The 13,432-nt window shown below is 47.7% G+C and overlaps 1 protein-coding gene across 4 annotated transcripts in view; it reads left to right on the top strand.

The window, feature by feature from the left end:
* Nucleotides 1-11,507, top strand: part of si:ch211-127i16.2 (amine oxidase [flavin-containing]) — a 34,465-nt gene extending 22,958 nt beyond the window's left edge. For 2 of the 4 annotated variants that reach the window (XM_035609058.2, XM_035609055.2), the window contains 3 exons: nt 251-337; nt 2,184-2,284; nt 9,045-11,504. In XM_035609058.2, the coding sequence (XP_035464951.1) occupies nt 251-337; nt 2,184-2,284; nt 9,045-9,177 (321 nt within the window). In that variant the 3' untranslated portion in view covers nt 9,178-11,504. Of the gene's footprint in view, nt 1-250; nt 338-2,183; nt 2,285-9,044 lie in introns of all 4 variants that reach the window. The other 2 variants (XM_035609059.2, XM_035609056.2) reach the window with 2 other exon arrangements.
* The last annotated feature ends 1,925 nt before the right edge of the window (nt 11,508-13,432 follow it).

Raw genomic sequence — 13,432 nt, 5'->3', positions numbered from 1 at the left:
CGAGGAGAAGGCCGTTGTCCTCACTGACGTGCGTCCGTCTGTTGGTCTCGTCTGCCGGCCGGGATTGCTGAAAAACCACAGCACCGATTTCGTACGACATTTTGCGGAGGATAAACGGGAGGATCCAGGAATTCTCTCCTCCGCTTTCTTTAATATTGGGAGAGGGAGCGTCAGCGTGGTGCGCAGGTTTTGCAGTCTTAATGAATTGGAGTGCAATGTAAGTGAAAGAGCAATTTCCCTCCGTCTGCAGGCCGGCCAGAGAAGGAACGCCGTGGTCTCCAGTCTGGTCAAATACCTGGGTCCCGAGGCCGCGTCCTTCATCCACTTCGAAGAAAGAGTAAGTACTTCAGTGGCGGACGTCCGACGGGATAAAACAATACCATCTTTGCTCTGGAGCTGAATTCTGCAGGCACAAACTTTATAGGTTCATTTCTTCCTTTTCTTTTTACCCTGGATTACAGCGGCCGAAGCTATTATGTGCGGCAAACTTGATTTATAGAGTGGTTCAATGCACACTGAGCAAAACTAGTTGCTAAAAGGTGTCAGTCTTCTCAGCCTCATTTACAAAACGAACATCGTGCCGTATTGAAGAAGACTTTGAAACTAGGGACCGGACCATAAACTCCTCGGGAAAATGTTTTCCAGAGCCGGCAACTACGGCCATTTTCATAAATAGTCTGTGGATTCAACACCGCCACCGCTCTGGACAGACACGAGCTGCGGGCACATTGATGGGAAAGACCACTTTGCATCGCGGTTGATATCTTACTCTGCTAAATCATGCCGGGACACACGTACAGAATTAGTGCTTAGGTCCATTACATGGTGCACAGCACACGCTGCATTTATCATGCAGATGTATGATTTTTCTATACATCTTTTTTCCTTTGCTGTTGAAAGGCGAGATGGGGAGAAAATGACCCTGCGTGAGGAAACTTGAGGGCAGGGATGTTCAGGGAGACGTGGTGATTTCAGAGAGACACGAGGGGGAAAGTCATGTTATAGAATAATAAAGCCGATAAATCGATGTTTGGAAATATGGTAAATGGTGAATGGACTGTATTTATACAGCCCTTTCTCTAATGTTATCGTTCACTCAAATCGCTTTTACAGAGCAAGTCACACACGCACATTCACACACAGACAACGGAGGGTTAAGTGTCTCGCCCAAGGACGTTTTGTGGACAGGAGCCACAGCCGCCCCATTTGGCCTGATTATATTGCCACCCAATGGGCATCGCAGTTTCTTTATATTGCAATGCTTATTCCACTAGTTATTTATATAAATGTGAAATGCACAGATGAGTCAACCCACACATAATTTCAGTTTGCTCGGGTGTATCGTAACGTATGAAATAACACGTCCCCGAAGTTTCGACCGATCTGCATCTGCATGTATCAAGTGGTTTGTGTCAACAAACCTGCAATTCAGTCCACGTACCAGGGAAGACGACCTGAAATGATTGAATGATGGGGTAACAACTTGTTCTATATTTAGTATTTACTGGGGTGCCTGTCCCATTGCTATGCTACGACCATGAGACTGAGCAAAGATTCTAGACGTTTCAGGGAAGATGGAGTGACGGCTTCTGCATCACTTCATACATCTACAGTAATGTGATATTAATTCAAGATGATTCGGCCGACTCGTCTGGGACGCACAGCTCACGGCGGTAATGGAGGCACTTTTACAGCACTGACCAATCGACTGCAGCGGTTCGCATTAGAATTCACGCTCCTCCTTGGAGTCGAGTACATATTTTCCGGTTCAGGGTGACATGCACTTCTGGAGGACATCATTACCTCCAATGTCCATCACGGGTAAAGGTCCACAAAGCTGCACAGGAGTCACGGAAAAGAGATCTCGTCTGGGGGATCAGCGCATTTTTCAAGTTTTCGTCTGTGTCGAAAGTCATCCGGTGGTAGTTGTCTGTACCTTTCTTGGCACATTGCGAACAGGATATGGTAATAGCTAATTCGGCATAATAGATGGGTTGTGTTTTAGGGGGTGCAATTGTGTCAATTTTGTCAGATGAGGCGCCCAAAGCAAAGAGGTTTGCCGTTAAATAAAACTGGACAAGATTAGGGATGGGAGGTGCCATGAAGGGTCATTTTGTTGAAGCATGGCCACGCTTATTAAATAATCCAAGGCCACCGTCGCATTTAACTTTTCTGCCTCACAGGACTGGGCTGCGGAGGCCTACAGCGGGGGCTGCCCTGTGAACGTCATGGCGCCAGGACTGCTAACGTATTACCACCCTAGCCTGAGGAAGCCCTGTGGCAGGTAATCACACCACGGGTGACAAATACACCACAGCATCGGGCCCACCCCCCCCCCCCCCCCCCCCCCCCCCTCTTTGTTCTCCCCAAACACAATTGGTTATGTAGAGGGATACGTCGCGCGCGCCGGCAGTCTTTGACACAAACCGCTTGAATGTGAGTTTCTAGATTGTATCAATGTATAATATGTGACGGTCCGGGAGATGTGGTGTGTTGACGTCCATGCTATTTTGTAACAACATAAAAAACAATGTCTGCACGTTCAGCGAGCACCCAGTGCCCACCGATCGCCGGCACGGGTGGCGGGAGTGATTGTGCCGTCGCTGAAACATATTAGCCCAGCTCTGGCAACATGGCAAGAGGTGGACAGGGCGTGGGCTTTCTCAAAGGAAAAAAGTCCTCTAATCCATTTCTAATGGCCTGCTCAGAGATGCACAAAGCCGGCATGGTGGAGCCAAAGGTGGGGAGGAGATGGGGGGGGGATCCAGGTAATTCATCTCCATAATGGCATTAGGTCCACGGGGGAGCCGGAGAAGCTCATTACATAACATGACTCAAGCAAGCGGCATGGGGGGGCAAGCCCCGATCCATATTCCCACCCCGTATAGGAAATGGATCCTCAAGGACGCACTGCGACCTTGACTCTAATCCAGCACCTGCAACGACGCCCGGTCCGTGCCGGGTTGACGGAAGAAAAGAAATAAAATCATCTGCACGGCTCGGCGGATTCCAGTAGTGTCTGGTGGATTGTGGGGCTTCATTTGCACTAGTGTGAATCTTAATACCGACCAGTTTGGTTTTTAAAAAATATATATATGTATAATTGGCGTGATTATCTCCGGTGGATACTCTGCCTGAGTGGTCAGAATGTGAGGCCCCTCCCTGCTGGATTCCAGATTGGTGAAAGAGAGAGAGGAGGGAGGGGGAGCGATGTGCGGAAGAAAGCTGGCAAGATCTAGGAATAAAAATTGACCCCAGTGGGGTTTGTGCTCTGCTACGTTTGGAGCCCCGAGTGCATTGGAGACTGCATTAAAAACAAGAGACAAAATGACTGTTAATGCTGCTCCTCATCGTCTGGATGTTTACGGCCAGAGGAGGATAACTCAATTCCACAGATTTAAAATATATATATATATATATATATATATATATATATATATATACATATATATATCCGTACGCTAGCACCTAACTCTAATGAATACATGTGGAGTTCTGAGTCTGCAGGTTCAGAGGCTCATCTCTGTGTGAGTCAACGGTGCCGTTTCCGGCCATTCAGCCGTTTCAGGATGAGCCCATCGGTCCTTCTCTTTAAGAGCGGCGGCGGCGCCACTGCTCCTCACCACAACAAGACCAGAATGACTCTTCAGGGAGCTCTTCATGTGATCACAGGACTAGAGTTACAATATGTTCATCCCCCCCCCCCCCGTCCGCCAGTGTTACAACCCGTTTTAAAAATGCCAAGGGGGAAACACAGGGGGCAGTTCACAGGTGTTACCCAGAAGGAGGGATGGTTATCGAGACGACAAGAGGAGGACGCGTAACGTATATGAGATTGAGTGAATCTAAAAATAAAAATTGCCACGGTCTCCAAAATATAATGAACCAATCTCTCCACACTAACCAGAAGACAGTTAACGCAACACTGTGCCTCGAAATAACTTTGCTTCGGACTCGCCTTCACGGCACACGGAGAGACCGACGCCTCGTTGGTTTCCCACTCCGTGCCCCCTCAAAGTGCATTCTTGCACGCTGAATGAATCCCATCTCCCAGGAGAGGTGCTCGACTGAACGGGAGTCAGTGGCTTAAACTGCCAGAATCAGGCCCGGCGGGTTTCAAGAGCGGCACTGAATTGCTGATCACATGAAAGGACTTTTCAAAAAAACAAAAAAACAAACAAAAAAAAAAAACGGCTTTCACCTGCGATAGTCAACGAGGAAAACCGCTGGAATATTCAGAAATTCCGAATGGAGTCGAATGGCGTGTTTGTGACAGTAATGGCCGGGGATCGTGAGGAATGTACACAGTTTGGCCACGCAGTGCGATTTACGGTCAAGTGATTGAAAGCCGTCTGTTTCCCGTGCACGAAAAACTCCTCCGACTCGGAGCACAGCGGAACGAATTGCCTCTTGTGGCCGCGTGAGCCGGCGTTGCTCAGCGAAACTTATTAACGGTGCCGGAATCGGCAGCCTCGCTTGACATCCCACAAAACTGGGGGGGGGGGGGGGGGGGGGGGGGGGCAGAACTAGAAATGTAGGAGAGTTAAATGGAGGTGGACGAAATATTAATAATAATAAAACGCCCACTGAACTTTTGTTTTCGGATGACGCCACACTGATGAGCTCATCTGGGTTCATTGGAAGTTTCACTAGGCGGGAAATGTTCTGGCAAACCATCCAATAATTTGAAGAAACCCCCCCCCCCCAAAAAAAAACAATAATCCTCACTTTCTTCATCCGACGGCATCAAAAGGAGGAAAGCGAGTGGTAAGATGCTCGTGGTGCCGAGGGGCGCGTAGATGAAAGAAGAGTGCCGCTCCCCATCTTCCTTCAACACACACTCCTGCTGAGTCACACGGCGCACGGAGGGAAATGACTCGGACTTCCCGCGGCGTGCACGTGGCGTTTTTTTGGGACTGTCGCAGGCGCCGACTTGCGACGCGGCGGGGATCCCGCGAGCGCACGAACGGAGCGGTGTACCGACTTCCTGGTGTCGTGAGGAAAAGATATAGAAATGACGAATTGCAGTCGACCTTTTTTTACACCCAGGAATTAAAGCGAGGTGGATACGGATTGTCGGGGAGCGTCGGAGGACGTCGACCATCTCCAGATATCTATCCGCAATCTCTCCTCACACCGTTCACCGCACAGATGCTACGAGGGTCTTTGTCAGCACAGTTATGAGAAAAATATATTTACAGCCGGCAAGATGATTGTGCTGTTTGAATAGGGTCATCACGAGGACAAATATACACCCATTGTGTGCCCCCCCCAGCCCCCCAGCCCCCACCCCTGACTGTCAGATACACTTCACGACTCTATAGGCCGTGAAAGTGAGACGGATAACGCGCACCCTAGTGTCCCTAGAGCATCATCTACATTTCAATCTGTCAGTCCCTGCAACATCTCCATACGCAGAGATAAGGCATTTCATTATATTTTAGTACAAGCAACGCCGGCTTGTTCCAGACAACGCTCAAATTGCTCGCGAAAGGTCAACGACACCATAATAGAAACGGGGAGAAGGAGCTTTATTCTTCGCCGAGTCTGTCGTGTTTAATGTGTCAACGTGGCCCTTTTCTTCCTTTTTTTTCTTCCCTCCTGTTATGTTATTTCATTGAGCCCGCTGGGAAATGTGATTAAAATTGAACAACAGAAGAAGAGGAGTTTGTGTACGGCGGAGGTCGAGAATGATGTCCCGGTAGCTCAGAGGGATTCTTTTATCTTTCGTTCCTCGAGCTCGGAACTTATCTCACACCGGCGCCGCGTCGCATTCGTTCGCGACGTCGCGGCTGCTAATGCCAATTTTAAACGAGACGCCGATCGAGTTCGATCGAGGCCACGAGGCGGTCTCCTCAATCTGACGAGCTCTCGCTCTTCTCATAATGTCCGCCGCTCATTGTACTGTGTACCACCACCTGCCACGCAGGCTGCTGAGAAAGCCGCGTTGACGGATCCCTCTCTCCTGGTTTTTAATTTCTTATTACCATATATGGGGTATGCATTTTTTTTTTTTTTTTTGTTGAGCATTATCATTGGTATTATCCTGTATCTGATGTGTTTTCCCCGTGTGTGCGTGGGTTCTCTCCGGCTTCCTTCCACGTGCAGAATGGGGGTCAGGTTCATTGGAGACTCTAAATTGACCGTAGGTGTGAATGTGACCCCCAATCCCAGTATTGGTTATCTCCAAAAATTATATTTACATCATTCAAAGGGCAGTTCAATGTATCTGACAGCCGTAGACTACCTCTTACAACGGTTTAATGGGCCTCCGGGTGCAGGTCGTGGCTCAAAAATAAAAAAAAGTTTATACGCTTGAATTATTGATATGGTAGGAGGGAAAGTTGGGTGAGGAGACACCACCTGACAGTGACATGACATGAGCTGATGGAAAGAGGGAATCTTCGAACTAAAGAAGCACATTCACTCGGCCGTACAGCGGTGTTGCCGAGCTGAAGTCGTCCCTTCACAAGCCGCCTTTGACAAGCACTGACAGCGGCGTGCAGAGAGCTCACGAGCCGACATCGGCCGAGTTTAAACGAGAGCAGCTGCACACCCATCGCAGGATAACTCTGCTGTTCAAACAACATCAATTCATCATCATACGCTGCTGGCCAGATTAGAGGTGCAAAGAGGGAACCCTTTCCCCAACCCTCTGATTGGCAGACTGGGGGGGGGGGCTGGTGAGGTCCCAGACGAACTTTAACATATGCAAGAATGATGGGCTGGTGAGCAGCCATGTGTTACAGATGCACATTATACTTTGACTCATATATTAGTGGAGTTCTTTATCTGAATAAACTGTACAAGGAACCTCTAATTATCTTTTGAATTATTTATCTTGGGTCGCTAGAGTCCTACTCAATGCATTACAGAAAATAATGGACAATAAACCTTCAAGACAGTATGCAAGCACCTCTTATCAGTCAGTCTGAAGGTACAGTAGACGTTAACCTCTTACACAATAGACACACCCACATGTATTGTAAAAAAACAGTCGTAACTTTTTCAACCATGAACATCATATGTCACCGTACAATGAAATATATCTATTTGAACCATAGTCTCTTGACAAATGCTATTTATGAATCTATTTATTACATCTCTATCTAGGTGTATGAATATTTTCAACCTGGCTACACACGTGTGCATCCCAAACCTCAACACGTGTCGTGCGGACAGAAGCCGGTCGGTTAACACAGCACTTCTTTCGGGGGGGGGTTGGTTCAATAAAGGAAACAGCCCCCGTGAACGTGTCTGAACGATGTCCGCGCATATTCACCGACACGCGGCTCCGCATTAGCATGTTCCCGCCTTGAGGCGCGCGGATCCACAAACACAAACAGATCCTATCAGTCACCTCTTTTGTTTTGGTATGCGTTGGAACATTACTGGACTACGAGATAACAAAGTATAGACAAAATGGCTGCTTTCCGTGGGTCATGTTAACCTATGTGACACGCCAGAGGAAAAACAGAAAAAAGCTCCTTTAACCATTGAAAGGTTGCGGCTGAATCAGTTTCATTCAAACAGCGACTTTGTCTCGGCCTCACCTTTCCAATGCATGAATCTGTATCAGTGCTGAATGAGCAATGATCAATTCTCTTCGATTTGTACAATGGCGCGGTGGGGTGGTTTCTCCAAGGGCTCATCCCTTGGTGTCCTTCTTTTTCTCCATTGGAGAGCTCGTGTTCGGCTCCCGTCTCCTACCTACAGTGAGTGGAATGTCATAGGACGGAAAGAAAAATAGCCGACGGCCAGCTAAGGTGCTTCCATTGGCGGGGGGGGGGGGAGTGGAATACTTTTACAATGCCGCTGGTGAGACCTCCGTTACGTTACAGTTCATTTTGCCGACGCGTTCGTTCAGGGCGACTCACAATCGTGGAGGCAGGTAGCACGGTGGGCGGCGCCTGAGGGCCCACACTGGGACGACCTGCAACTGAACCCCAGCCTTCCTGTACCAAAGTCGGCGGTGCAACCCGCTGTCTGCCGCTGTAATGCATCATCTTCAGTCGGCGTCATCCATTTCTATGGGGGGTTGGTGGTAGAAATGAGGGAACGTAGGGATTTTGCCTTTAAAAGGTTCCCTCCTTAAAGGTAAAGTAGCGTTATGCAGCATTGTAACCTTGGTAACCTTGGGTTGCGTGTGGTTGGTCTTCAGGCATCTCTTCAGGTTTGGGGTTTTCCTACCAGCGATGTTGCAGCCGCGGGGCTTCTCTCCCGACAGAAAACAGACTCTTACCTTTTCCTCGCTTCTTTTAAAAGTGAGGCCAAATGCCAGACTTTTTTTTCGATTTTTGTTTCTTTTCCCTCCGCTGTTTTGTTGATCGATCTCTGACAGACACGTGGCGTTTATGTGGTCTGACGTCCAGCCCGGCGCTCTGGGCCGTCCGTTGATGATGCTGCAGCGCTGCTGTGCAGAATCACCAGAAAGATGAAACTAGTGTGCAGGAGGAAAATGTTGCAGCGCAGCCGCTCAACGACGGAGGATCGGCATGATGTTGTTTTGTTCGGGAAAAAAAATCACTTTAAGTAATGTCTCCTTCTTTTTCGTAACTGAAAATATGTCTTGTGTTCTTTTCATGAGCGATAACACACGTTTATATGGACACAGTTTTCATTCAATGACATCGGTGCCGTCTGGTCACTGCGTCTTTGTCATGCAAAACAGGTTTTCATTGATGAAATCGAACTCTTATTTTTTCTCATTACGTGCAAGAGAGGAGGAACCTCATATGTTGAGCGCGTACCTGCAAATTTCAGCCCGCGCAGAGACACGGAGCATCTGAGCCACCGGAGACTTGTTAAAGGGCAAAACCACTGCATCGGTTCATCAGAGTGAAAAGCTTATCGGCATCTCGTGTGACCAGTAAAACGTATTATGGCAAATGAATGTTAATGGCTTACAGGAAACTGTGTTACACCGTGCCGAGAGGGGGAACTTAATTACTCCAATAGAGGATAAAATGCATGGCTTATCAAGGAGCAACATAAAGCTTAGTGATTTCGGTAACATGGTTCGCTGGTGATTATGATTTTTACAGGATCTACTGGGCCGGCACCGAAACGGCCACCCAGTGGTGCGGGTACATGAGTGGCGCGGTGCAAGCTGGTGAGCGGGCGGCGCTGGAGGTGCTGGCCGAACTCCGCCCCACGGGCCTGGAGCCCGAGGAGTAGGAAGCGCTCGAGGGGTCCTGCGCGGCAAACGCACCATCACCGGAACTCACATACCTACAGGTTCCAAATGTACACGGACATTATCTTTTTGACAACCAAATGTCATATATTCCAATTGTCCAACGGACAGAATGAACGGGTGCAGGGTTTCCTGAGTCTACATGGAAGACGGCTCGCCTACTGTTAACTGATTTTAGTATTTGTATTAAGTTAAACTCAATCAGATTCATTTTATTTTACTACATTTTGTAACAGTCTATCAATGTTTGACATACAATTGTCGTTCACATTTTCATTTTTTGCTCGCGACAAATGAAAAGGACAAGCCATTTTTGCAAGGTTGAAAATGAGTGAATTCATGTGTTGTGCCTCGTGAGCTCAGAGCTTCAGAGCGATCATGTCGTGTTTAAACCAGAAGGAATGAGGCTTTTTCGCAACCCGGTGCCTGGCATTGTTTCCCAGAGAGCCGTCAAAAAAAAAAAAAAAGGCGGCTTGAGAGGCTTGGAGCGGAGCCACGTTCCCTCGGAACGAGCGAGAGATGGATGAAGCCGTCGCACGATGATAACGTTCCCAGAGAAGGTGATTTAATCGCTATCACTTGATTGCACAGTTGATTGAAACGATTTCGTCAGTCCCCCCCCCCCCCCCCCCCTCTCCCGGAGAATAGCTCGAATGCCTGCTGATCGCTGGACGGCGGTCTCCGTCTCCATTGGCGCCACGGCTCGCTATTTGTCTTTGTTATCAGCGGCCTGCAACGAATCCACTGCCCGTTCTCTCCCGTGGTTTTAATTTGAGCCAATTGCGGCTGACTCGAGGCCCACGACCCATCTCTGCGCATGCACGGCCACCGATTCGGTCGATTAGGTCGACAGGCAAATGGGTTTTATGGTTGTCATGCGGATGAGAGTTTTTGAAATTAGCTCGTTCGAGAAAAAAAGGAAAGATGTACCTTTGCCCCCACTTGACCCCACTGAGACGCGGGGCAAAACAGATGGGTGCGCTATTTTAGAGGACTCCGCAGCGCTAAGATTTCGTCTGGCGGTATATGTCATGGCCAGCTCAGGGCACGCACGTGGTAACTTGCCATCTGTGGGGGTTGGCACCGCGCCTCGCCACCGTCGCTACAGAGTTTTGTCCATTCACTTCCGAGATTCTATGCATGATCACTGTGAAAGATGAGCATTCATATTAGTCTGCTGAATACTCAATCTAATAAACTAGCCTTACCAATGGCTCGGCTTTTGAAGGGCAGCTGAACGGCGCAAAGGATACGGCAGTGAGATGTGAGAGAAATCTGAAGCAGCGGTCATCTTTCGCGAACATGTCAAGGTCCGATTTCCCCACCACCACCACCACATTAATATATAATATTTCTAATATAAAATATGAAGGTTGTTAAATCATTGTTTAACGACCTTCATTTGTCACCTTCATGACTCTTTCATCGGGCGGCATGTCAACTGTGCACAGTGTTACCTTGTGTTTTTGTGGGAATGTGATCAAATTTCCAATAAAAGATTTCCAGTAATGGCCCCCGAGTAATGTTTCTGTAATTACTGTAGCCTCTGTAAACACCCGCCATCGTACTTGCCGCGGCGTTTGCCTCCGGGCAAAAGCAGCAACTTTAAAAAATTCATACACTGCAGCACAGTGAAACCGGAATTTGCCATCAAAAACAAATGCATCCTCAGAACTAAAAGCAATGGCTCTTTCTCTATAAGCGGATGCACTCGCCACCATACATTATGTCGTTCTATGTTATCTAGACATGCCAGGGCTCGCGAGAACAAGAATACCATTACAATTCAGTCCAGCAAACCGTGGATTAAACCCTCTTGCGAAGCTTACAATGTTTATATATTTTAAATTGTGTCAGCGAAGGGGTTGATGCAACTATGGCAATCATATTTAGACTGCTTTTTTGTTCTATTGTTATGCAAATAACAAATCAAGTACCTCTCAGTTAATGTTGGCACTGGTTTTGCTCACATGGCCTCCGCTAGTCTTTGCCAAAAGGAGATTTTGCTGTATTCAACATAGCGTCTTGATTTTTGAGTGTCTTTTCGAAAAACTTAAAGTGTCATTTCTGCAGCTGCATTTGCGGCTGTGATTTAGTTACCTCAGAGTTAAGGGAGAGTTTCCTCTGCGCAGCGGACGATTCCGCGGCACCAGATTGCCTCCTGTGTTCGTCAGCGTTCTTTGTGCACTGTCCCATCTCATGCCACCGCCCTCCACATTAGGGCGGTGGCATCGATACTTGCAACGTACAATTATTGTCAAAACAATATATTTGCGATCTAAACTAATAAAAGTAACTGTATGTGGATTTGCTTGGTTTGTCCATATTTGAAAATGTTGACTTTCCGTCTTTTTGAAAATTTCCATCCTATTTTTTTAGGATAATTTTATCGACCAATTATTTGACCAAAGTCAAATTTATAATTTTTCTTTCCAAATTTATTTTTCTGCTCATCGTTTTAATGAGTGTGTTTTGAGGAAAATATAAGACAACACCCTGACAACATAGTCAGACTGGACTGTGACCACATGAACCCAATCATACCGCCAAGTGAGCCCAGCGAAAGCGATTTAAACATTATCACTTGATTGCACTGTTGATTGAAAGGATTTTTTTTCTTTTTTTCCCCCCAGTATCCCCGACACCCACCGATCATTGAGCTGCAGGCTGGTGCCAAGGCTCGCTATTTGTCTTTGTTATCACCAGCCTGCAGTGGATCAGCGGCCTGTTCTTTTTCTTTAAGCTGGTCCGGGGCTGAATCAAGGCCAACAATCCAGCGCATGCAGTGTGGCACCGGTGCCGGAACAAATCTGACGGACAGTTTTCCTGCTCGGGTTTCCACACGGGGCGCGGGGGACGACACTTATAAAACAACTACATGACGTATAGGTAGCCTCCGAGGAAGGTGAACAAGAAGAATATTACTGAGCTGCCAGAGCCGACTTAACGTCTGTGAACGCACAAACGCAAACTGAGCTCGAAAAAAGAAAGGGCTGGGGACAAAACTCACACACAGATTTGGTACGCTCGCAGCACATCCCCGACTCTGCACCAAGGACGGCGACAGTGATGACGACACGCGGGAGAGCAGACGGATTGCGGACAGAAAAAACATGCAGCAGAATCGAAGCATCACAACGTCCTGAAAAATAACCTTTTTGTTCACTAGTACAACAGCCGAAGGCCGTGAGGATAAAAAACTTTTCAGTCGTTACTGTACTTTCACGGTAAGTTCTCTGTCAAGGGCCGCGCTGCTCGAACCGACTCGCCGCGAGTGAAACGTGGCTCGATGATGTTCAGCGAGGTAGAAATACAATTTCTGTTTTTTCCCCCTCCACATGTGGCAGTGCAGGAAAAAAAAAGGAACGCATGCTTGGATGCAGTGGGAGAATCATCTGCCCCAGGGTAGAGCTACAGTAACTACTGGGAGAACAATATGCGCTATAGCATCTGTCTCCGTCATCTGTAATTTCTAACCAGTGTGTCCTTAGAACCACATTCTTCCAAGTGAGCTGATTGTGTTTGAATGCCGCTGTCGGTAAAAGCTGTAGTTTTAGCTTTGCTAAATCCCGAGCGTCTGTGCGTAGGGATGGACGACGTGACGTGACGGCTCCCAAAAACAGTGAAGCCGAAACATCTGGATCGCCCCCCGGTGGCTGGCTGCAGCATGTCATAAGCCCCGCCTCCTTTGTGTCAGTGGACGGGGGTCAGGCTCCATGATCGCCACTGTTGTTTGCTAGCTTGCCTGCTAGCAAATTACAAATATCTGACATTCAGTGTTGGAGCTGCAGCCCCCCCCCAACCCACCTGCACAAACGGGAGCTATTTGCATATCCATTGATTGTATATCAACGAATTATTATTTGATAGAAATACTGATTGCATATCTGAGGCAATAACTTCTGGATGCATTGGTGCACTTTATGTACTTTTTGATTGTTACCCTCTTCCTTTGTGTAAATACAGACAAATAAGGCCTGCAGAGGCTCAGTAATATTTGAAGGCAACATAAAAAAAAATTAATAAAGAGGGTTTTCAAGATGAGCAGACATTTGCTGCTGAACCTCTGGTGCATCATAGATCCTTGAGAAAAAAATATCGTTTGTGATGTGATGTACGTGTACTTGTACTGCACTTATGAGACATCAAGTCGAATGGTAAGGGCCCTTAGATTCAGCTACTCCGGAACTAAGACGTGTGGCTTTTGAAGAGAATACACGGTTTGACGAGCGTGTA

The sequence above is a fragment of the Scophthalmus maximus genome, chromosome 20, assembly GCF_022379125.1.
Source record: "Scophthalmus maximus strain ysfricsl-2021 chromosome 20, ASM2237912v1, whole genome shotgun sequence".
In the NCBI taxonomy this organism is placed as follows: domain Eukaryota; kingdom Metazoa; phylum Chordata; class Actinopteri; order Pleuronectiformes; family Scophthalmidae; genus Scophthalmus; species Scophthalmus maximus.
Note: the sequence above shows the minus strand (reverse complement) of the source record. Positions and strands in the feature narration are given on the sequence as shown.